The sequence below is a fragment of the Salvelinus alpinus genome, chromosome 19 (genome assembly GCF_045679555.1).
Source record: "Salvelinus alpinus chromosome 19, SLU_Salpinus.1, whole genome shotgun sequence".
Classification (NCBI taxonomy): Eukaryota; Metazoa; Chordata; class Actinopteri; order Salmoniformes; family Salmonidae; genus Salvelinus; species Salvelinus alpinus.
The window spans coordinates 7,526,277-7,551,969 of record NC_092104.1 but is presented as its reverse complement, the minus strand read 5'-3'; the positions used below and the strand labels follow the sequence as shown (position 1 = coordinate 7,551,969).

At 42.1% G+C, this 25,693-nt stretch overlaps 1 protein-coding gene across 2 annotated transcripts in view; it reads left to right on the top strand.

Annotated features, from left to right (window-relative positions):
* Nucleotides 1-25,693, top strand: part of rusc2 (RUN and SH3 domain containing 2) — a 57,595-nt gene that overhangs the window by 15,982 nt on the left and 15,920 nt on the right. The window contains exons 4-7 of one of the 2 annotated variants that reach the window (XM_071352165.1): nucleotides 779-1,346; nucleotides 14,238-14,942; nucleotides 16,130-16,363; nucleotides 24,602-24,772. In XM_071352165.1, the coding sequence (XP_071208266.1) occupies nucleotides 779-1,346; nucleotides 14,238-14,942; nucleotides 16,130-16,363; nucleotides 24,602-24,772 (1,678 nt within the window). The remainder of the gene's footprint in view (nucleotides 1-778; nucleotides 1,347-14,237; nucleotides 14,943-16,129; nucleotides 16,364-24,601; nucleotides 24,773-25,693) is intronic. The other variant, XM_071352166.1, reaches the window with a different exon arrangement.

Sequence of the window (25,693 nt, the reverse complement as noted above, 5' to 3'; positions counted from 1 at the left end):
CTACTGTTGAAGGGGAAGTCCCCTACTGGAGGGCAGCTGGTTTCAGATCAGTACAACCATCCACTACTGTTGAAGGGAAAGGAATTTTTATCGTCGCCTACTGAGGCAGCTGGGTAATCTGTAATGGAGTATTCCTGGAGAGTATGTGCGTCTCAAATGGCACAGTATTACTTGCAGTGCACTATGGGCCCTGGTTAAATATAGTGTACTATACAGGGACAACGGTGCCACTCTTGATGTAGCCTTAGTCTCTATGCCTTCAGTGTGGTGTAATGTCATATTCATGTGTTGTAGTGTTGACACTATTAAGATACAGGTCTATTTATAGTAGCTATCAGAGTTACAGTCTGGGATTCCATCAGCTCTCTGTGGCTCCAGTCATAATGTTTATATTTATTTAACCTTTATTTAACCAGGCAGGCACATGTATATGTGTAATAACAGCCTGGAAAGTAAAGCTAGCTTATTGATGAGCTGTATCATCAATGCTGGTGCTCTCAAGAGAATGACTATGACTGGCCCATGAAGGAGATTTTATTTTATTTGGTGAATTTCTATTTAACACAATGGCAGAGAATGGAAGAGATCAATTTCCAATGTAGTTTGATGCAAAACAAACAAGGCTCTTCTCGAGTGTGTTATTTATATAAGTGTCTGCTGTATCAAGCATGAGATCCAAACGCTATTGCTGCTACATGAGCCCTGTTTGACATCGATCCAAGAATGTGTTCGTTTCTTTGTCTTTTATTCTAAGAGCTTCTCTGTCTTCTCTACCCAGTGTGATGAAGATGAGGAAGAACATGATGACGACGAGCAGGACGGGAAGAAGAGGAAGCAGCAGCAGCAGATGGGTGGAGCCTGTTCAGACCCAATCATTGAGGGCCAGGTGTACGTCAACATCTCCCCTCCTGTGGTTGGCCGAGGACCCATCGGAGGTGGGCCCAGCCGCCCCCGTTCCCGTAGCTACGACCGGAACCTGGACATGTCCCCGCCCCCTCGGCTCGGCTCATTGGAGCGCATGCTGAGCTGCCCTGTCCGTCTCAGTGAGGGCACCGCCCCCCTGCGCCCGTCCCCTCTGCCGCGGGTCACTTCCTTTGCAGAGATCGCTAAGAGCAAGAGGAAAAATGGAGGAAGCTCTCCTTCTCTCAGGATGGCGGGATGTACAGATCCCTTCTCCTCCACCCACTCGGCCCACTCCTCGGCCGACTTCTCACCCATCCTGGAGGGCCTGGGTCAGGGTCCGAGCCACAGCCACAGTTTGCCCTTCCAGCGCTGCTACAGCCAGGGCAGTGTTGACCGCCACTCACCTGGTGGTGGCGCCAGAGAGACACGCTCCAAGGCCGAAGGTAAGAACGCTGGTTATAATAATAATAATATTATATGTTAAGCGCTATAATGATAATACATGACTATAATTGCGTTCCAAACTGACTACAATGCAGTCGCCTGGCAGATCTCACACTTCCTGGATAGGTGTTTGATTTAAATCAGCTAACCACGTCATAGAACATAGCAATCTGATGTCGATTTCGCAATCGATGACGTGTCATGCAACCATTGGTTACTGTGTGCAGTAAAACTGAAATCTAGTCAGCTTGGAACGCGACCAATGTACTGTGTGTGTGTGTGTGTGGGGGGGGGGGGGGGGGGGGGGTTGGTTTGTCTATACTGCCCACAAAGATGCTAAAACAAAGACAATTTCCCACATCCCCATGAGGACAAAGGCTATTTTAAACTTAGCGGTTAGGTTTAGGGTTAGGGCTACAATTAGGGTTAGGGTTAGAATTAGGATAAGGGGTTAGTGGTTAGGTTGTGGGTTAAGGTTAGCAGGTAGGTTTAGGTTTGGGGTTTGGGTTAGGGTTAGGGAAAATAGGATTTTGAATGGAAATACATTTTAGGGTTATACGGTTATAGGGTTATAGTGTTATGGTGTTATGGTGTTATAGGGTTATAAGGTTATAGTGTTATAGTGTTATAGTGTTATAGGGTTATAGTGTTATAAGGTTATAGGGTTATAGTATTATAAGGTTATAGTGTTATAGTGTTATAGGGTTATACTGTTATAGGGTTATAGTGTTATAAGGTTATAGGGTTATACTGTTATAGTGTTATAAGTTTATAGAGTTATAAGGTTATAGGGTTATAGTGTTATGGGGTTAAACTGTTTTAGTGTTATAGGGTTATAGGGTTATACTGTTATAGTGTTATAAGGTTATAGTGTTATACTGTTATAGTGTTATAAGGTTATAGTGTCATAAGGGTATAGTGTTATAAGTTTATAGTGTTATAGTGTTATAAGGTCATAAGGTTATACTGTTACAGTGTTATGAGGTTATAGTGTTATAAGGTTATAGTGTTATACTGTTATAGGGTTATAATGTCATAGGGTTATAGGGTTATACTGTTATAGTGTTATAAGGTTATACTGTTATAGTGTTATAAGGTTATAGTGTTATACTGTTATAGGGTTATAATGTCATAGGGTTATAGGGTTATACTGTTATAGTGTTATAAGGTTATACTGTTATAGTGTTATAAGGTTATAGTGTTATACTGTTATAGTGTTATAAGGTTATACGGTTATAGTGTTATAAGGTTATAGTGTTATACTGTTATAGGGTTATAATGTCATAGGGTTATAGGGTTATAATGTCATAGGGTTATAAGGTTATACTGTTATAGTGTTATAAGGTTATACTGTTTTATGGTTATACTGTTATAGGGTTATAAGGTTATATGGTTATAAGGTTATAGTGTTATACTGTTATAAGGTTATAGTGTTATAAGGTTATATTGTTGTAATGTTATAGGTTTATAGGGTTATACTGTTATAGTGTTATAAGGTTATACTGTTATACTGTTATAGTGTTATAAGGTTATAGGGTTATACGGTTATAGGGTTATAAGGTTATAAGGTTATAGGGTTATAAGGTAATAGGGTTATAAGGTAATAGGGTTATAAGGTAATAGGGTTATAAGGTAATAGGGTAATAAGGTAATAGTGTAATAAGGTTATAGTGTTATAAGGTAATAGGGTTATAAGGTTATAAGGTTATAGTGTTATAAGGTAATAGGGTTATAAGGTTATAGTGTTATAAGGTAATAGGGTTATAAGGTAATAGGGTTATAAGGTAATAGGGTTATAATGTAATAGGGTTATAAGGTTATAGTGTTATAAGGTAATAGGGTTATAAGGTTATAGTGTTATAAGGTTATAGTGTTATAAGGTAATATGGGTATACTGTTATAGTGTTATAAGGTAATAAGGTTATACTGTTATAGGGTTATACGGTTATAGTGTTATAGTGTTATAAGGTTATAAGGTTATACTGTTATAGGGTTATAAGGTTATAGTGTTATAAAGTAATAAGCTTATACTGTTATAGGGTTATAAGGTTATAGTGTTATAAGGTTATAGTGTTATAAGGTAATAAGGTTATACTGTTATAGGGTTATAAGGTTATAGTGTTATAACGTTATAGTGTTATAAGGTTATAAGGTTATAAGGTTATAGTGTTATAAGGTTATACTGTTATAGGGTTATAAGGTTATAGTGTTATAACGTTATAGTGTTATAAGGTTATAGTGTTATAAGGTTATAGTGTTATAAGGTTATAGTGTTATAAGGTAATAGTGTTATAAGGTTATAGTGTTATAGTGTTATAAGGTTGTAGTGTTATAACGTTATAGTGTTATAACGTTATAGTGTTATAAGGTTATAGTGTTATAAGGTTATAGTGTTATAAGGTTATAGTATTATAAGGTTATAGTGTTATAAGGTTATAGTGTTATAGTGTTATAAGGTTGTAGTGTTATAAGGTTATAGTGTTATAAGGTTATAAAGTTATAGTGTTATAAGGTTATAGTGTTATACTGTTATAGTGTTATAAGGTTATAGTGTTATAAGGTTATAGTGTTATAAGGTTATACTGTTATAGGGTTATAAGGTTATAGTGTTATAACGTTATAGTGTTATTAGGTTATAGTGTTATAAGGTTATAGTGTTATAAGGTTATAGTGTTATAAGGTAATAGTGTTATAAGGTTATAGTGTTATAGTGTTATAAGGTTGTAGTGTTATAACGTTATAGTGTTATAACGTTATAGTGTTATAAGGTTATAGTGTTATAACGTTATAGTGTTATAAGGTTATAGTGTTATAAGGTTATAGTGTTATAAGGTTATAGTGTTATAAGGTTATAGTGTTATAGTGTTATAAGGTTGTAGTGTTATAAGGTTATAGTGTTATAAGGTTATAAAGTTATAGTGTTATAAGGTTATAGTGTTATACTGTTATAGTGTTATAAGGTTATAGTGTTATAAGGTTATAGTGTTATAAGGTTATAAAGTTATAGTGTTATAAGGTTATAGTGTTGTAAGGTTATACAGTTTTAGGTTGTTTTGGGGACATGTTAAATTGTTGGGTGTTCTGACATTGATGTGTTATAGTTGTATGATATTCATGTATTACAGTTGTATGATATTGATGTGTTACAGTTCTATGTTATTGATGTAATACAGTTGTATGATATTGATGTGTTACAGTTCTATGTTATTGATGTGTTACAGTTCTATGATATTGATGTGTTACAGTTCTATGATATTGATGTAATACAGTTGTATGATATTGATGTGTTACAGTTCTATGATATTGATGTGTTACAGTTCTATGTTATTGATGTAATACAGTTGTATGATATTGATGTGTTACAGTTCTATGATATTGATGTGTTACAGTTCTATGATATTGATGTGTTACAGTTCTATGATATTGATGTGTTACAGTTCTATGTTATTGATGTAATCCAGTTGTATGATATTGATGTGTTACAGTTCTATGATATTGATGTGTTACAGTTCTATGATATTGATGTGTTACAGTTCTATGTTATTGATGTAATACAGTTGTATGATATTGATGTGTTACAGTTCTATGATATTGATGTGTTACAGTTCTATGATATTGATGTGTTACAGTTCTATGTTATTGATGTAATACAGTTGTATGGTATTGATGTGTTACAGTTCTATGATATTGATGTGTTACAGTTCTATGATATTGATGTAATACAGTTGTATGATATTGATGTGTTACAGTTCTATGATATTGATGTGTTACAGTTGTATGATATTGATGTGTTACAGTTCTATGATATTGATGTGTTACAGTTCTATGTTATTGATGTAATACCGTTGTATGATATTGATGTGTTACAGTTCTATGATATTGATGTGTTACAGTTCTATGATATTGATGTGTTACAGTTCTATGTTATTGAGGCATTTTATCTCTAGTTTGGATAGTTTTGTATCAATGAGTTTGGCTCTGTATGTTTTCTCATTTTCAATTAACAAATAATAATGGCTAAATATGACCAAGGCATGTGAAGGATGAAATAGATGGGTATGTGACACCAGGTGATGATCTATATATATATACTGTATATATATATATACTGTATGAACAGTGGCAGCAGGCTCACTGTGTGTCTGCCTATAAAAACACCCTGATCGTTCTATTCAGCCCATAGAAATACAGTAAACAAACAGTGTTTGGAATTCCTATGAATTCCTCTGTGGAACATTGTGTCAGAGGACTCTGAATGGAATGTTTTAGTAGGACAGTCAGACTGTGGGAGGGAGTATACTAGTGGCGTCGTTCCAGTGAGAGAGATCCCCTTTTTAATTCCACTGAGCCAAACCAAGCTAAGCCGAGCTGCACTGCGCTAGCCTGGCAACACGTCAATCACCATAGTTACTAGAACCAGCACAGGGTTCTTAGAGCGAGAGATACAAAGAGGAGAAGGAGAGAGGGAGAAACACACATTCCAGTCACTCTAGAGAGGCCAACCCTGATGTCCAAGTGCTTTCTCACAGTAAAACATGGTGACAGCCTGTAATGTACAAACCACTGTGACACAGGAACAGGTTAGAAGCAGATTGAGGACAGGGGATAGGATTCGGTATCGTTGGGCGCAGGTGTGGGTTGAAGGGATTGTAAAAATGATAAGGGGGAGGAGGGGAGAGGAGGGAAACAGTAGATGTGGATCGACAGTAGAAGGGGGAAAGGAGGGAGGACTGAAGAGAGGTGAATGGAGAGATGAGGAAGAGGAGAAGGAAGATAGAACACAATAGCATTTGTTACACAGCAAGTATCCACTCCACTATAGGCCTTCACCATTTTCTCTAATGCTGTATAAGTAAGAGACTATTGGAATATATGATAGCTAATCATTTAAAAAGAGCTCAAATAATATAAATTTTAACAATGAAAAGGCTTTGACTAAAATGTAATTAAATGATCTGTGACCCTAGCTAGGTTTCCATGGCGACAGATTTTGCAAATATTTTAAAATCCGCATAAACAAAATATACACCCGTAGTGTTTCCACCAAGCAGACTTGTTGCGTAATAAAAATCTGTGCGTGATGACATAGTGCACACAAAATGTACCTTTACGTTTAAATTTTCAACTATCAAATTTTTTTGTTATCTAATGTTCTATGTTTTTCCATCGCATTGTCATCTCTACCGATAGTTTTGTCACAAACTGTTGTGATAAATAGCAAGTGTGCCGACCCTGGTCTTGGCACCTGCGTTCTAGCCAACAGCTGGCAGATAAAGTGTGGGTAGGCTCTGCGGGTAGCTAGTCTACATGATGAGATTATTATGGATAAGAGCAAGAATATTTTTGGGGGTCAAACGGCAATCAAGCATCGATCATCATGTCACCAGAATAAGACCCTCGATATTTATTGTAAAGGAGCATCAAGCTCATCCACACCCTGTGAAGTTCATCATCATTTATTTAATCTGTAGCCTAATAATCTGCATGCTTTCCCGAGTCGTATTGGGCGGACTACACACCATATCATCACGTGACTCCAAGTTTACTTCGATATGATGGTTATTATATCAATATTTGCACATAAAGGCGTTTCCAACGCATAATACATTTTACCAACACAAATACATCCCACCATGTTGAACAAACCAATTTAAATAATCTGTCAGCATTTATAAAATTGTACCAAAACTTCCTGTTTCCATCAATGCTGTCATGATTATTTTTTTCATACAATATGACTTTACTTGCATAAAAACTGTGGATGGAAATGTGGTTACTCCTACTTCGCCTACTAGGATAGACCATAACATATTTTTATTTATTTATAATACAAAAGTTTTATGACAGTTTTTCGAGTGCACCCGATAAAAAATACCCACCGGTAGCCTACACACACGTTTCATGCGTGTAGCTTGTTTTTATTGTCGGTCAATCAAAGCGGAGCTACTATCAGCTGCTCCATGTGTTCAGTCAGCTGCTCCATGTGTACAGTCAGCTGCTCCATGTGTACAGTCAGCTGCTCCATGTGTACAGTCAGCTGCTCCATGTGTTCAGTCAGCTGCTCCGTGTGTTCAGTCAGCTGCTCCGTGTGTACAGTCAGCTGCTCCGTGTGTACAGTCAGCTGCTCCATGTGTACAGTCAGCTGCTCCATGTGTTCAGTCAGCTGCTCCATGTGTACAGTCAGCTGCTCCATGTGTACAGTCAGCTGCTCCATGTGTACAGTCAGCTGCTCCATGTGTACAGTCAGCTGCTCCATGTGTACAGTCAGCTGCTCCATGTGTACAGTCAGCTGCTCCATGTGTTCAGTCAGCTGCTCCATGTGTTCAGTCAGCTGCTCCATGTGTACAGTCAGCTGCTCCGTGTGTACAGTCAGCTGCTCCGTGTGTACAGTCAGCTGCTCCGTGTGTACAGTCAGCTGCTCCATGTGTACAGTCAGCTGCTCCATGTGTACAGTCAGCTGCTCCGTGTGTACAGTCAGCTGCTCCATGTGTACAGTCAGCTGCTCCATGTGTTCAGTCAGCTGCTCCATGTGTTCAGTCAGCTGCTCCATGTGTACAGTCAGCTGCTCCGTGTGTACAGTCAGCTGCTCCATGTGTACAGTCAGCTGCTCCATGTGTACAGTCAGCTGCTCCATGTGTACAGTCAGCTGCTCCATGTGTTCAGTCAGCTGCTCCGTGTGTTCAGTCAGCTGCTCCATGTGTTCAGTCAGCTCCTCCATGTGTACAGTCAGCTGCTCCATGTGTACAGTCAGCTGCTCCATGTGTTCAGTCAGCTCCTCCATGTGTACAGTCAGCTGCTCCGTGTGTTCAGTCAGCTGCTCCATGTGTTCAGTCAGCTCCTCCGTGTGTACAGTCAGCTGCTCCATGTGTACAGTCCGCTGCTCCATGTGTTCAGTCAGCTGCTCCATGTGTACAGTCAGCTGCTCCATGTGTTCAGTCAGCTGCTCCATGTGTACAGTCAGCTGCTCCATGTGTTCAGTCAGCTGCTCCATGTGTACAGTCAGCTGCTCCATGTGTACAGTCAGCTGCTCCATGTGTACAGTCAGCTGCTACATGTGTACTGTCAGCTGCTCCATGTGTTCAGTCAGCTCCTCCATGTGTACAGTCAGCTGCTCCATGTGTTCAGTCAGCTGCTCCATGTGTTCAGTCAGCTGCTCCGTGTGTTCAGTCAGCTGCTCCATGTGTTCAGTCAGCTCCTCCATGTGTACAGTCAGCTGCTCCATGTGTTCAGTCAGCTGCTCCATGTGTTCAGTCAGCTGCTCCATGTGTACCGTCAGCTGCTCCATGTGTACAGTCAGCTGCTCCATGTGTTCAGTCAGCTGCTCCATGTGTTCAGTCAGCTGCTCCATGTGTTCAGTCAGCTGCTCCATGTGTACAGTCAGCTGCTCCATGTGTACAGTCAGCTGCTCCATGTGTACAGTCAGCTGCTCCATGTGTACAGTCAGCTGCTCCATGTGTTCAGTCAGCTCCTCCATGTGTACAGTCAGCTGCTCCATGTGTACAGTCAGCTGCTCCATGTGTACAGTCAGCTGCTCCATGTGTTCAGTCAGCTCCTCCATGTGTACAGTCAGCTGCTCCGTGTGTTCAGTCAGCTGCTCCATGTGTTCAGTCAGCTCCTCCGTGTGTACAGTCAGCTGCTCCATGTGTACAGTCCGCTGCTCCATGTGTTCAGTCAGCTGCTCCATGTGTACAGTCAGCTGCTCCATGTGTTCAGTCAGCTGCTCCATGTGTACAGTCAGCTGCTCCATGTGTTCAGTCAGCTGCTCCATGTGTACAGTCAGCTGCTCCATGTGTACAGTCAGCTGCTCCATGTGTACAGTCAGCTGCTACATGTGTACTGTCAGCTGCTCCATGTGTTCAGTCAGCTCCTCCATGTGTACAGTCAGCTGCTCCATGTGTTCAGTCAGCTGCTCCATGTGTTCAGTCAGCTGCTCCGTGTGTTCAGTCAGCTGCTCCATGTGTTCAGTCAGCTCCTCCATGTGTACAGTCAGCTGCTCCATGTGTTCAGTCAGCTGCTCCATGTGTTCAGTCAGCTGCTCCATGTGTACCGTCAGCTGCTCCATGTGTACAGTCAGCTGCTCCATGTGTTCAGTCAGCTGCTCCATGTGTTCAGTCAGCTGCTCCATGTGTTCAGTCAGCTGCTCCATGTGTACAGTCAGCTGCTCCATGTGTACAGTCAGCTGCTCCATGTGTACAGTCAGCTGCTCCATGTGTACAGTCAGCTGCTCCATGTGTTCAGTCAGCTCCTCCATGTGTACAGTCAGCTGCTCCATGTGTACAGTCAGCTGCTCCATGTGTTCAGTCAGCTGCTCCATGTGTTCAGTCAGCTGCTCCATGTGTACAGTCAGCGATTGGTGGTGATTATTATGTTTTGCATGATAGTACTTCAAGAAAGTAGCAATATTTATTAGAATAAAGTGGCAATTATTCGAGAATACATATAAAAACATATGTATCTTTAAAACACATGTATTTCAACTATACGGATATCAGAAAAAAAATCATGATATTATTAAATTGTGAAATCATTTCAAATGCCCATCACTAGTTATTAATATCATACATACTACATTCAACTGCATCGGTCTACTGCAATGTGTTGTGTAGTCTTTAGAAGTTGTGTTTGCTATGATGCTGTGGACATCCATTAAGGCAGCCCCTCTCTGATACAGAGAGGTTGGGTTAAATGCAGAAGAATGCATTCAGTTGTGCAACTGACTAGGTATCCCCTTTCCCTTCCCTTTAATGATGCCTACAGGAGAGGTGAGCTGGCAAAGAACGCTTAGCTGGATAATTGATTAATCCATGAATAAAGAGAGGAAGGGGTGAGGGGAGAGAGAGAGAGAGATGACAGAGAGGGAGGGAGTGAAAAAGAGAGAGATGACAGAGAGCGAGAGAGAGATAGAGAGAGAAGGAGTGAGAAAGAGAGAGAGAGATGACAGAGCGAGAGAGAAAGAGAGAGAGAGAGAGAGATATGTCAGAGAGAGGGAGAGAGAAAAAAGTGGAAGGAGGACGAGAGAGAGGGAGCTGGCTAGAGATAGAGATGAGAGAGGGAGTGAGAAAGAGAGAGAGAGATGACAGAAAGCAAGAGAGAGAGGCAGTGAGAAAGAGAGTGAGAGAGATGACAGAGGAAGAGAGCGAGAGAGAGAGAGAGAGAGAGAGAGAGAGAGAGAGAGAGAGAGAGAGAGAGAGAGAGAGAGAGAGAGAGAGAGAGAGAGAGAGAGAGAGAGAGAAAAAAGTGGAAGGAGGACGAGAGAGAAAAAAGTGGAAGGAGGACGAGAGAGAAAAAAGTGGAAGGAGGACGAGAGAGAAAAAAGTGGAAGGAGGACGAGAGAGAAAAAAGTGGAAGGAGGACGAGAGAGAAAAAAGTGGAAGGAGGACGAGAGAGAGGGAGCTGGCTAGAGATAGAGATGAGAGAGGGAGTGAGAAAGAGAGAGAGATGAGAGAGGGAGTGAGAAAGAGAGAGAGAGATGACAGAAAGCAAGAGAGAGAGGCAGTGAGAAAGAGAGTGAGAGAGATGACAGAGGAAGAGAGCGAGAGAGATGACAGAGGAAGAGAGAGAGAGAGAGAGAGAGAGAGAGAGAGAGAGAGAGAGAGAGAGAGAGAGAGAGAGAGAGAGAGAGAGAGAGAGAGAGAGAGAGAAATGTGGAGGGAGGACAAGAGAGAGACAGAGAAATGACAGAGAGAAAGAAAGAGAGGGAGTAAATGAGAGAGATAGTTGACAGCAATAGAGAGAAAGAGAGGGAGTAAATGAGAGAGATAGTTGACAGCAATAGAGAGAAAGAGAGGGAGTAAATGAGAGAGATAGTTGACAGCAATAGAGAGAAAGAGAGGGAGTAAATGAGAGAGATAGTTGACAGCAATAGAGAGAAAGAGAGGGAGTAAATGAGAGAGATAGTTGACAGCAATAGAGAGAAAGAGAGGGAGTAAATGAGAGAGATAGTTGACAGCAATAGAGAGAAAGAGAGGGAGTAAATGAGAGAGATAGTTGACAGCAATAGAGAGAAAGAGAGAGAGAAAAAGGTGGATGGAGGACAAGAGAGAGATGGCTAGATATATAGATGAGAGTGGAAGATGGCTAACGATATAAATGAGAGAGAGATGTCTAGAGATATGGAAGAGAGAGGGACATGACTGGAGATGAGATGGCTAGATATATAGATGAGCCAGGGAGATAGCTAGAGATATAGATGACAGAGAGAGAGATTGCTAGAGATATGGATGAGAGAGGGAGATGGCTAGAGATATAGATGAGAGAGGGACATGGATAGAGATATAAATGAAAGAGGGACATGGCTAGAGATATTGCTGAGAGAGAGATGGCTACATATAGATGAGAGAGGAACATGTCTAGAGATGAGAGAGGGAGATAGCTACAGATATAGATCAGAGTGGGAGATTGCTAGTGATATAGATGAGAGAGGAAGATGGCTGGAGATATAGATGAGAGAGGGAGATGGCTAGAGATATAGATGAGAGAGTGATGGATAGATATATAGATGAGAGAGGGAGATGGCTAGAGATATTGATGAGAGAGGGAGATGGCTAGAGATATAGATGAGTTAGGGAGATGGCTAGAGATGAGATGGAGACAGCTAGAGATGAGAGGGGAGATGGCTAGAGATATTGATAAGAGAGGGAGATGGCTAGAGATATAGATGAGAGAGGGAGATGGCTAGAGATATAGCTGAGAGAGACATGGCTCGAGTTATAGAGAAGAGAGAGATGGCTAGAGATATAGCTGAGAGAGGGAGATGGCTAGTGATATAGATGAGAGAGAGAGATTGCTAGAGATATAGGTGAGATATAGATGAGAGAGGGAGATGGCAAGAGATATAAATGAGACCGAGATGGCTAGAGATATAGATGAGAGAGAGAGATGGCTAGAGATATAGATGAGAGAGAGAGAGAGATGGCTAGAGATATAGGTGAGATATAGATGAGAGAGGGAGATGGCAAGAGATATAAATGAGACCGAGATGGCTTGAGATATAGATGAGAGAGTTGGATGGCTAGAGATATAGCTGAGAGAGAGATGGCTAGATATAGATGAGATATAGATGATGACTAGAGATATAGCTGAGAGAGAGATGGCTAGAGATATCGATGAGAGAGGGCGATGGCTAGAGATATAGATGAGAGGTAGAGGCATTGTTTCTTTCCTCAGAGCACAGTCCTGGCTGTGTTGTTTTGGCATCTGTCACTGCAACCATTGCTCAACACTGCCTCTGTGGCTGAGGGATGTTACTAAACCCATAGTTCTACACTGCCTCTTTGGTTAAAACATCTTACAACAGCCCATAGCTCAACACTGCCCCTTTGATAAAACATGTTACTACACCCATTGCTCAACACTGCGCCTTGTGACAGAGATGTGTTACTGCACCCAGGCTGACTGACATTCCATGGCGGAGCAATTGAGACAAACAGCTGGCGCAATGTCGCTGCCCGACCTCACACACACCCCTGTGGATCACACAGCGACCGGATCGTGGAACCAAACACACATGCTGAAATTCACGCTCACACCACTGATACGCACCACTAATACCCACAGAGAGACAGACGGAAGAAAAATGGCTGTTCTTCAATCTCTGGTGCTTCTGCTATAGGACAGAGTGACGCAGTATTATTCAGGTCTTCTCTCCCCGCCCGTGTGTGTGTTTGTGTGTGTCATAGTATACTGTGTCTCTTGAAGGGCAGTCTGGGCTGTTTGTACTAACAACTCTCTGTCTGTTGACTGTAGCAGCTTTCTGGATCATGACTGGGCGATTTGTGTTTGTCTCTGTGAATCAATTCAACTTAACTTTTATTTTCCCTACATGTTTACAAAATATTACATTTAATATTTACTTAAATGCTAGCTTTGTAATACAGACTGTATAATGGCTGATACAATTACTGTTTTACAGTTATCAGACTGTGTAATGTCTGATGTGGTTACTGTGTTACAGTTATTATCAGACTGTGTAATGTCTGATGTGGTTACTGTGTTACAGTTATTATCAGACTGTGTAATGTCTGATGTGGTTACTGTTTTACAGTTATTATCAGACTGTGTAATGTCTGATGCGGTTACTGTGTTACAGTTATTATCAGACTGTGTAATGTCTGATACAGTTACTGTGTTACAGTTATTATCAGACTGTGTAATGTCTGATGTGGTTACTGTTTTACAGTTATTATCAGACTGTGTAATGTCTGATGCGGTTACTGTGTTACAGTTATTATCAGACTGTGTAATGTCTGATACAGTTACTGTGTTACAGTTATTATCAGACTGTGTAATGTCTGATACAGTTACTGTTTTACAGTTATCAGACTGTGTAATGTCTGATGCGGTACTGTGTTACAGTTATTATCAGACTGTGTAATGTCTGATACAGTTACTGTGTTACAGTTATTATCAGACTGTGTAATGTCTGATGCGGTTACTGTGTTACAGTTATTATCAGACTGTGTAATGTCTGATGCGTTACTGTGTTACAGTTATTATCAGACTGTGTAATGTCTGATGTGGTTACTGTGTTACAGTTATTATCAGACTGTGTAATGTCTGATACAGTTACTGTGTTACAGTTATTATCAGACTGTGTAATGTCTGATGTGGTTACTGTGTTACAGTTATTATCAGACTGTGTAATGTCTGATGTGGTTACTGTGTTACAGTTATTATCAGACTGTGTAATGTCTGATGTGGTTACTGTGTTACAGTTATTATCAGACTGTGTAATGTCTGATGTGGTTACTGTGTTACAGTTATTATCAGGGCATATGGTTTGAGGATGACGACTGAGCTAAAATGGATAATTGTGTGAACTGAAAATGCTAACCTTTCCTGGCCTTGTCTTTCCTCTCTCTCTGTCTCTCTCTCTCTCTCTCTGCATCCAGGTGGTCTCTCCAGCTCTTCATCCAGCTCAGCAGTGGTGCGTTACACTAAAGACCAGCGTCCCACCACCCTCCCCATTCAACCCTTCACCTTCCACCACCAGTTCTCCAAGCCGCCCCAGCCCCTGCTTCCCCTGCTGACAGGCTACGTCTCTGGGATGCAGGCCCGGGGTGGAGGGCCTTCTGGAGGTCCGGAGGGGGGTGAAGGCGCCAACGACCCAGGGGAAGACTCGATGCGTTGGTGCCAGGGTAGTGGTGGTGATGGGATGGTGTCAGCGGTGGCTCGCCTTGGTCCTGGCTCGGTCCGGCCCTCGCCGCTGGGTAGCTATTCCCCGGTCCGCCTCCAGGGAGCGACATCCAGCTCAGGGACCTGTTCTACCTGTACCCCCAGCCCCCAGCCACCTCGTAGTCTCTCCTGCCCCCTCTCCACTGGGCTCCTGCCCCTTCACCATACCCCTCCACCAGCAGCACCACCGGCAGCTGCCCCTCTGCCACCCACACCTCCGCCCCCAACATTGGGGGTGCAGGGTGCGGTGCCCCCCATGTTGCCTCCGGTGCAGGGCCAGGTGCAGGGTCACCACCACCACCGTGGGACCCTGCCCACTTTACCGGCCGTTCCCCAGGACAGTGATACTTCGCTGGGATTCGAGGAGACGACATTAGACTCCCTGGAGGGGAGCAGAGGACCAGGGCCCAGGACACAACATGGTAGGTGTCTCTGTCTCAGTGTGGTCCGGTCAGGGGTTTGTACTGTGTGTGGTCCGGTCAGGGGTTTGTACTGTGTGTGGTCCGGTCAGGGGTTTGTACTGTGTGTGGTCCGGTCAGGGGTTTGTACTGTGTGTGGTCCGGTCAGGGGTTTGTACTGTGTGTGGTCCGGTCAGGGGTTTGTACTGTGTGTGGTCCGGTCAGGGGTTTGTACTGTGTGTGGTCCGGTCAGGGGTTTGTACTGTGTGTGGTCCGGTCAGGGGTTTGTACTGTGTGTGGTCCGGTCAGGGGTTTGTACTGTGTGTGGTCCGGTCAGGGGTTTGTACTGTGTGTGGTCCGGTCAGGGGTTTGTACTGTGTGTGGTCCGGTCAGGGGTTTGTACTGTGTGTGGTCCGGTCAGGGGTTTGTACTGTGTGTGGTCCGGTCAGGGGTTTGTACTGTGTGTGGTCCGGTCAGGGGTTTGTACTGTGTGTGGTCCGGTCAGGGGTTTGTACTGTGTGTGGTCCGGTCAGGGGTTTGTACTGTGTGTGGTCCGGTCAGGGGTTTGTACTGTGTGTGGTCCGGTCAGGGGTTTGTACTGTGTGTGGTCCGGTCAGGGGTTTGTACTGTGTGTGGTCCGGTCAGGGGTTTGTACTGTGTGTGGTCCGGTCAGGGGTTTGTACTGTGTGTGGTCCGGTCAGGGGTTTGTACTGTGTGTGGTCCGGTCAGGGGTTTGTACTGTGTGTGGTTGTGTCAGTGGGGTTGTTGGATGGTGGGTTGGCCAGTACTGTCCCCTCCTCATGTCTTTTTTAATGGATTCTACTGGTTTCTACTGATTGTACTGTTTCTTTAATTCCTACTCACCTCTCATGGTGATTCAACAGATATACCGTACACGTTTAGTGACTCTCTCTCTCTCTCTTTTCTTTCTTTTTCACTTTTCCCATCTTTTCTTTTGCTTATCCTCCTTTCCTTACCATGTACACTCACCCCATCTGTCTCTCTCTCAATTTCATCGCTTCTCTTCCTCTGCCTTTTCCCATGTACACTTCATCTACCTCTCACTTCTCGTTTAATCTTGCTTTCCCCAATCCTCCACATGAAAACCTACCTTCCTCCCTCATCTTTCCCCAATCCTCCACATGAAAACCAATTTTTTTCTCCGTGTCCTCCATCCCCGTATCCCCTCCTCCGTCCATCCTCCCTTACAGGGCACCACCTCTCTCCACAGACTCTGAAATGGAGGGAGTATCGTCGAAAGAACCCATTAGGGGTGGAGAGGTGTTCCTTGGGGGGCTCTGCAGGGTCAGGTGAACCGCCTCTATCAGGCAGTCTGGACGGGAACGGTCATAGGGGCGGGGCCGGGGGTCAGCGAATCACACGACGGAACGTGTTTGACTTCCCTCCGGCCTCTAGTGGCCACGCCCCCCTGGGACGACTCAACGGTGTTCATATACTACTAGGCACTGTGTGTGTGTGTGTGTGTGTGTGTGTGTGTGTGTGTGTGTGTGTGTGTGTGTGTGTGTGTGTGTGTGTGTGTGTGTGTGTGTGTGCAGGGCCGTGCACAGACATTTTTTTATTTTTTATATATTATTTCAGCAACACCACACTCACTCATCATCATCTCAAATTGAAAGCCAGCTAGTTACTGCGTCTCCTAAAGACATGATTGACATCTGGAACAGAAAGTGGGCTGTCAGCTGATCATTGATGTTGATGATGGATGTAAATATGCTAGTTAGCTAGCTACTATATTTCTTTACTGATTGTGGCTTATCTTCAATGCTTTTAATTAATAACTTCATACTATAGACTAATATTCATAATCGTTTAACTAATGGTATATGGCTGGCTGGCTAGTGGCTTGTATGTATATTTTAGTATATTTGACCGACCGGCAAGATTCTGACTTCTGTAGCAACATTTTAAATGTTATTTTTTACATTGGATAAAAGTAGCGACTCAGAGCTAGAAAATTATATATCAAACACTACAGTTGAGGAACAATGTGAAAGTTATTCTGCTTTGAAAGTTGATAAACTTGTAACCCCACTTTTGAGAAAATGGCCCTTGAGTGTTTTGGTACCTACTGGAGAGCTCTTCTTTGTCTACACCCATTCAGCATCGTTCACACCCTCTTAATCTTTAGCTCCACCCATCTCTTTAAGGATTCACATGTGAGGCTATGTACAAAACAACCAAAGACTTCAAAACTAAAGGCTGGTTTGTACAGTGGTTCCTCCTTTAAAAGTTGCGAGCTTACACCGCAGTACTTAGAGGTAATTTGTGGTTTAGTACGGTACCCTGCGTCACCACTTCATTTCTCCAGACCACCACAAGGGGGAGTTAGAGCACTGATTATGCTTTTGGGTCCTACTGTGTCTCTAACTGATAATGAACGGGTGACATAAACCTAAATAGAAACTGATAATTTTGCACGACTTCAGTATTACTTACTAATAAAACTGTTGTTACACTAAGGTTTTTATTATTTTAACTTGTTAGAGTTATTTTGATCTTACTGTAGGCCCCTACCGACGAGTTACATCGTACAGTGCCTGAGTGGCGCAGCGGTCTAAGACACTGCATAGCTGTGTTGCAACAGATGCTGGTTCAATACCCGTCCCGGCCTCGAGTGGGAGATGACTGTAGGTTTTTGCTTTTTCTCCCTCTAAAAACAGAAATAAATAATTCAAAATAACAAAATAATCTTTATTTACAAATTAGTAACAATGTCTCACCCCATGTTCAAGAATGGCCTTTTTCTCGCTCATTTTACATTATTTGAAAACCAAATCATCTCCAAAATATTTATATTTTTTAAACAAACCGATTATTATTATTTTTAGTAGTAGTAATTTAGAATTATATAAAAGCCCCTTGGATATTCTCACAAATATATTATTAAGCCTGTTATTAGCAGAACAATATATATTGGTCATACTGGTCATGGCTCCTGAGTGGTGCACAATGGGATTGCAGTTCTCCAGCTGTATCCACTGAAAGCGAGCAAGGTTCAAGGCACGAGGGCAGGGGGCACGGGATGGGCCTCAGAGCCACGCACAGAAGACCGACCTAGCCCATGGGGAAGGGAGGAGGGGAAGGGGAGGGGGTTAACTTCTTCAGGCTGCAAGCCCGACATCGGGATCAATATGACAACAGCCTGTCCAAGTGCAGAGCGCGAAATTCAAAATCTATTTTTGTAAAATATTTAACTTTCACACATTAACAAGTCCAATACAGCATTTGAAAGATAAACATCTTGTCAATCCAGCCAACATGTCCGATTTTTTAAATGTTTTACAGAGAAAACACCACATATATTTATGTTAGGTCACCACCAAATAAAAAAAGACAGAAAGACATTTTTCACAGCACAAGTAGGCTGCATTTAGCATGCACAAGCCAACCTAACTAACCTAGAACCAACCTAAATAACCTAGAAAAAACTACCTCAGATGACAGTCCTATAACATGTTACACAATAAATCTATGTTTTGTTCAAAAAAAATGCATATTTTAGCTATAAATCAGTTTTACATTACTGCTACCATCATAGTTACAGTAAGAAATCGCACGGGAGTAGCCAGAGAAAATACAGACACCAACGTCAACTACCTTATTACACTTCAGAAAACATTTCAGAGAAATATATGGTGGATAGCTAATGAAAGAGAAAGATCTTGTGAATACAGACAATATTTCAGATTCTTTAAATGTTTTACAGCGAAAACACCACATATATTCATGTTAGCTCACCACCAAATACAAAAAGAGAGACATATTTTTCACAGCACCGGTAGCATGCAGCTAGCATGCAGCTAGCATGCAAAGCCAACCTAACTAACCTAGAACTAACCTAAATAACCTAGAAAAAACTCCCTCAGATGACAGTCCTATAACATGTTACACAATAAATCTATGTTTTGTTCAAAAAAAATGCATATTTTAGCTATAAATCAGTTTTACATTACTGCTACCATCATAGCTACAGTAAGAAATCGCACGGCAGTAGCCAGAGAAAACAGACACCAACGTCTACTTCTAATTTCACATCAGAAAAGATTTCAGAAAAATATATGGTGGATAGCTAATGAAAGAGAAAGATCTTGTGAATACAGACAATATTTCCGATTTCTGAAGTGTTTTACAGCGAAAACACAATATATCGTTATATTAGCTTACTACAATAGCTAGCACACAGCAGCATTGATTCTAGTCAAACGCTAGCGATAGCACAGTTCGACAGATATATGAAAAAGCATCCCAAATTGGGTCCTTATCTTTGTTGATTTTCCATCAGAATGTTCTCCAAAGGGTCCTTTGTTCAGAACCGTGTTCATTTGGACCTAGAACGAACGATGTCCCTGTTGAATTAGCATGACACACTGGCCATGCCATGCTAACCTCTCCGTCTTGACAAAATTCTTGCGTCGCATCACGTCTAAAGTCCAGAATAAATTTCAATAATATAATTAAAGTATATTGAAAAAACATACTTTAGGATGATTTTGTGACATGTATCAAAGAAAATCGAAGCTGGAGGTCATATTCACCTATAACGAGTGTTTTCCAGGAGCGCGGTCCAGTTCCTACTTCGCGCCCAGAAAAAATTATAAAGTGCGCACTTATCACTCAAAGAGGTTCCTTTCAGTCCCTGACAGAGATAATCAAGTCCTTTTTTCTCTCACTTCCGCATGACAACCAGGGGAAGATGTGTGACGTGTTTGTACAGTCCCAAGTGCCAAGGCCTTTTATAGAGAGTATCTTGAAGAGAGACATAGCTTCTTGGAAAATTCACTTTTTCCAGAAAATGGGCTGTAAAAAGAGTTATGTTTCACTTAGAGAAATAATTAAACCTGTTTTAGAAACTAGAAGGTGTTTTATATCCAAAGGTAATAAATAATATGCATATTGTACGAGCAAGAATTGAGTACGAGGCCGTTTGAAATGGGCACCTTTTTTCTGGCTACTCAATAATTTCCCTTGCAGCCATAACAGGTTAAGATAAAAATGCACTTTCAAAATGCCGATGTTTATTTAGTTATGGCTCCATAATGAATTACTATGGGAATAAATATAACTGAATTACAGAAATATCCTCCAATCCTCTGTGTGTAATTATTGGCGGAGAGTCACGTCATATGTTTTGATATACTGTAGGCCTACCGTAAGCGACATGAGTCTCACTTTTGATTTGAAGCAATAGCCTACATCTATTTTAGCACCGTTTCACGCTGCTCTGAGACAAGCATGGGGACTGGTCTTGATAAATCAATGACATTTTTATTTTCACTGAATCTCCGTTTGGGTATTGGTTAGACTAGAATTAGAAAATTCTGTGATTAAATTAAGAAGTTTAATAGTAATTAAACTTCTTATGGCTGAGATCCCGTTAACGGGATCGACTTGACAACAGCCAGTGAAAGTGTAGGGTGCCAAATTCAAACAACAGAAATCTCATAATTAAAATCCTCAAACATACAAGTATTTTACACCATTTTAAAGATAAACTTGTTGTTAATCCCACCACAGTGTCCGATTTCAAAAAGGCTTTACGACGAAAGCACACCATCTGATTATGTTAGGTCAGTGTCTAGTCACAGAAAAACACAGCCATTTTTCCAGCCAAAGAGAGGAGTCACAAAAAGCAGAAATAGAGATAAAATGAATCACTAACCTTTGATGATCTTCATCAGATGACACTCATAGGACTTCATGTTACACAATACATGTATGTTTTGTTCGATAAAGTTCATATTTATATCCAAAAATCTTAGTTTACATTGGCGCGTTATGTTCAGTAATGTTTTGCCTCCAAAACATCCGGTGATTTTGCAGAGAGCCACATCAATTTACAGAAATACTCATAATAAACATTGATAAAAGATACAAGTATTATACATGGAACTTTAGATAAACTTATCCTTAATGCAACGGCTCTGTCAGATTTAAAAAAAACTTTACGGAAAAAGCACACCATGCTATAATCTGAGTACAGCGCTCAAAGACCGAAACAAGCCATACAGATATCCGCCATGTTGTGGAGTCAACAGAAGTCAGAAATAGCATTAGTGATATTTACTTACCTTTGATGATCTTCATCAGAATGCACTCCCAGGATTCCCAGTTCCACAATAAATGTTTGTTTTGTTCGATAACGTCCATAATTTATGTCCAAATACCTCCTTTTTGTTTGCGCGTTTAGTTCCAAAATCCAAATTGATGACGCACAGGCCAGACGAAAAGTCAAAAAATTCCATTACAGTTCATAGAAACATGTCAAACGATGTATAGAATCAATCTTTAGGATGTTTTTAACATAAATCTTCAATAATGTTTCAACCGGAGAATTCCTTTGTCTGTAGAAATGTGATGGAACGCAGCTAACTCTCACGGGGGCGCGCCTGAGTGAGCTCGTGGCACTCTGCCAGAGCCCTGACTCAATCAGCTCTTATTCCCTCACCCTTCACAGTAGAAGCATCAAACAAGGTTCTAAAGACTGTTTACGTCTAGTGGAAACCGTAGGAAGTGCAATATGACCCCATAGACAATGTATATTAGATAGGCAAACTTACAAACCTCAGATTTCCCACTTCCTGGTTGGATTTTTTCTCAGGTTTTTGCCTGCCATATGAGTTATTTTATACTCACAGACATAATTCAAACAGTTTAAGAAACTTCAGAGTGTTTTCTATCCAAATCTACTAATAATATGCATATCTTAGCTTCTGGGACTGAGTAGCAGGCAGTTTACTCTGGGCACCTTATACGTCCAAGCTACTCAATACTGCCCCGAGCCATAAGAAGTTAACTAGGAAGTCGGGGCACCACGGGAAAATGTTGTTTATAGAGTTACAATTTCCCAAATATAACTCCTCAGATATTTTATTATCTTATCGATTACAGTCTTCTATTAATGTATTATTACCTCATCAGTCTCATCAGACATTCCTGAATGTCGCAAACCCTTGGATTTCTGCACCAACCCTAGCATAGATCATGAATTAGCTATATACAAATTGGCTTAATTATTTATTTACTAACTAACTAATAAATCACAGAATTACATAAACACACACACACAATAGTTATACATCGGTTACTCACATGATACACTGAAAAGTCCCAAGTGGGCTAAATCGATATGATGGCTTTGTAGACAAAGGAAAGGGGTGGGGGCGGGAAACTCAGAGTGGACCCACATACATACAGTTGACAACACTCATGGCAATGCTAATACTTTGAATATGCACAGCCGCTCATTCGAAAATAAATTAGAATTTGCACATTTACAAGTGTATGCCTTTGTTGTCCCTCTCTGTGATCGCCGGTCCGTCTGCTGCATAGTCAGTCAACAGAAAGTCTCTGGTTTGTCCACCAGAGATCAAAGTATTTCGTAGTTGTAGCTTGTTATAATGGATACGTCAGGTGTATCATTCGGTCATTCGATAACGAATGGATCAGAGTTAGAATAGACGCTTGCGCGGTTGTCGGTATCCTCATCTTAGACTTACTCACATTTTCAGCTGCAGACTGGTAAAGCTGCGTCTAGGATTTGCTCCTTCTGTAGCAATCTATTGGTCTCTATTGTCTAAACCATTTTGCAACATCCGGCTCACGCCTTAGTCTGCTTGGTCTGTAGAGTGGTAGCCATTTCAACGTGGGGAACCCGTCCCTGTGTTCTCTTGACTAAATGTACATTTTGTCACGAGTCCTTTTATTAACTCTGTGGAAAGGAGTCGTTCCATGAAGTTTGGGTATAGTGTCTGTGCTCACGGGGCGTGGCCACTGACTGATCATAAGTTACTATGAAAAATAATTATAATTTAGCAGACTAAGATCACATTATCTTTCCAAAAGTATTCTCATGCTTAATCATTTAGTTTTAACAACATTCAGATGCAAACCCCATAATTGAGAAGTGTATACAAACAAAGAAACAGTAATGTGTGTCTCCTGTCCTTCATGAGGTCACCAAATGAAACAAACTCGACATGACGGTTCCTTAAGTGTCCACGGACCGGTTCCACATTCTCAAAAAATCCTCACATTTTGGGGATGTAGGAGTTTTGGCAAGTCTCTCTCTGTGTCCCACAGTCAAACATTCCAATCCCAATACTACAGTGCCCAGAGGCAGAGTATTTTACGACCGCTCAAAAGCGGCCCCCTCCACCTCTCCCCCTCTGGTGGGAGAGAGAGGGCACTGTAGAGCGGACCCACTGTAACCTGATCCTTCACATCTTCACAGGAGAGTCCTGACACAGGGCAGACTGGGGGAAAAGGCACAACTGGGCACACGCAAGCTCCGTGCAGGTCAACGGGCAGTGTAGGGGTGGCAAACTTGATGACGTCAAACAACAACTTGGGGTCAGTGGGTTCAGAAGAAAAACAACAAAAACGGTATAAAAAATTATAATAATTACACGACCACCCAAAAGGGCATTTGGCGAGTGGGAGGGCAAAGTGGCAGGTGCTGGGCACAGGTAGACCTTATCTGTGCACGTACCTGTGTGTGTGTGTGTGTGTGTGTGTGTGTGTGTGTGTGTGTGTGTGTGTGTGTGTGTGTGTGTGTGTGTGTGTGTGTGTGTGTGTGTGTGTGTGTGTGTGTGTGTGTGTGTGTGTGTGTGTGTGTGTGTGTGTGTGTGTGTGTGTGTGTGTGTGTGTGTGTGTGTGTGTGTGTGTGTGTGTGTTTATTCATGTATAGTGTCCAAAGACATAGCTGCCAGTGTGTGTGATGAGTGTATGTTGAGCGTGTGTGTTTTCTCATCCTAAGTCTGTGTGTGCTTATCCTATGTGTGTGTGTACTTATCCTACATCTGTGTGTACTTATCCTACGTGCTTATCCTACATCGGTGTGTACTTATCCTACGTCTGTGTGTACTTATCCTACGTGTGTGTGTACTTATCCTACGTCTGTGTGTACTTATCCTACGTGTGTGTGTACTTATCCTACGTCTGTGTGTGCTTATCCTATGTGTGTGTGTACTTATCCTACATCTGTGTGTATTATCCTATGTGTGTGTGTACTTATCCTACATCTGTGTGTACTTATCCTACGTGTGTGTGTACTTATCCTACATCTGTGTGTACTTATCCTACGTATGTGTGTACTTATCCTACGTGTGTGTGTACTTATCCTACGTCTGGGTGTACTTATCCTACGTGTGTGTGTACTTATCCTACGTCTGTGTGTACTTATCCTACGTGTGTGTGTACTTATCCTATGTCTGTGTGTACTTATCCTACGTATGTGTGTACTTATCCTACGTGTGTGTGTACTTATCCTACGTCTGTGTGTACTTATCCTACGTGTGTGTGTACTTATCCTATGTCTGTGTGTACTTATCCTACGTGTGTGTGTACTTATCCTACGTGTGTGTGTACTTATCCTACGTCTGTGTGTACTTATCCTACGTGTGTGTGTACTTATCCTATGTCTGTGTGTACTTATCCTACGTGTGTGTGTGCTTATCCTACGTGTGTGTGTGCTTATCCTACGTGTGTGTGTACTTATCCTACGTGTGTGTGCTTATCCTACGTGTGTGTGTACTTATCCTACATCTGTGTGTACTTATCATACGTGTGTGTGTACTTATCCTACATCTGTGTGTACTTATCATATGTGTGTGTGTGCTTATCCTACGTGTGTGTGTGCTTATCCTACGTGTGTGTGTTCTCAGGCCAGTCTGTGAAGCAGCTGCAGCAGTACTACAGTGACTTCCTGCCAGACTACTTCTCCCTGACCGAGCGTCCTCCAGAAGAGTTCTGTCTCTCTCCGGATGCCTCCTCTTCTTCATCATCCTCCTCTTCCTCACAGTCCCACATCGCTGTGGACCTGCAGCAGAAGAGAGGTGAGACAGCCACTAGGAGTGGTGTAGTTTGTGTGTGTGTGTATGTATGTACACTACATGACCAAAAGTATGTGGACACCTGCTTGTCGAACATTTCATTCCAAAATCATGGGCATTAATATGGAGTTGGTCTCTCCTTTGCTGCTATAACAGCCTCCACTCATCTGGGAAGGCTTTCCACTAGATGTTGGAACATTGCTGCAGGGACTTGCTTCCATTCAGCTACAAGAGCATTAGTGAGGTCGTGCACTGATGTTGGGTGATTACACCTGGCTCGCAGTCAACGTTCCAATTGTTCGAAGGGGTTGAGGTCAGAGTTTTGTGAAGACCAGTCAAGTTCTGACACACCGAGGTCGACAAACCATTTCTGTATGGATCCTGCTTTTTGCACTGTTGCCACAAAGTTGGAAGCATAGAAATGTTGGTATAGAATGTCATTGAATGTCATTTTATTCCTTCACTGGAACTAAGGGGCCTAGCCCAAACCATGAAAAACAGCCCCAGACCATTAGTCCTCTTCCACCAAACTTTACAGTTGGCACTATGTATTCAGGCAGGTAGCGTTCTCCTGGTATCCACCAAACCCATATTCCTCCATCGGACTGTCAGATGGTGAAGCGTGATTCATCACTCCAGAAAACGCGTTTCCACTGTTCCAGAGTCCAATGGCGGCGAGCTTTACACCACTCCAGCCGACGATTGGCATTGCACATGGTGATGTTAAGCTTGTGTGCGGGTGCTCGGCCATGGAAACCCATTTCATGAAGCTCCCGACAAATAGTTATTGTGCTGAAGTTGCTTCCAGAGGCAGTTTGGAACTCGGTAGTGAGTGTTGCAACCGAGGACTGACAATGTTTACACGCTAATGCGCTTCAGCACTCTGCCGTCCCATTATGTGAGCTTGTGTAGCCTACCACTTCG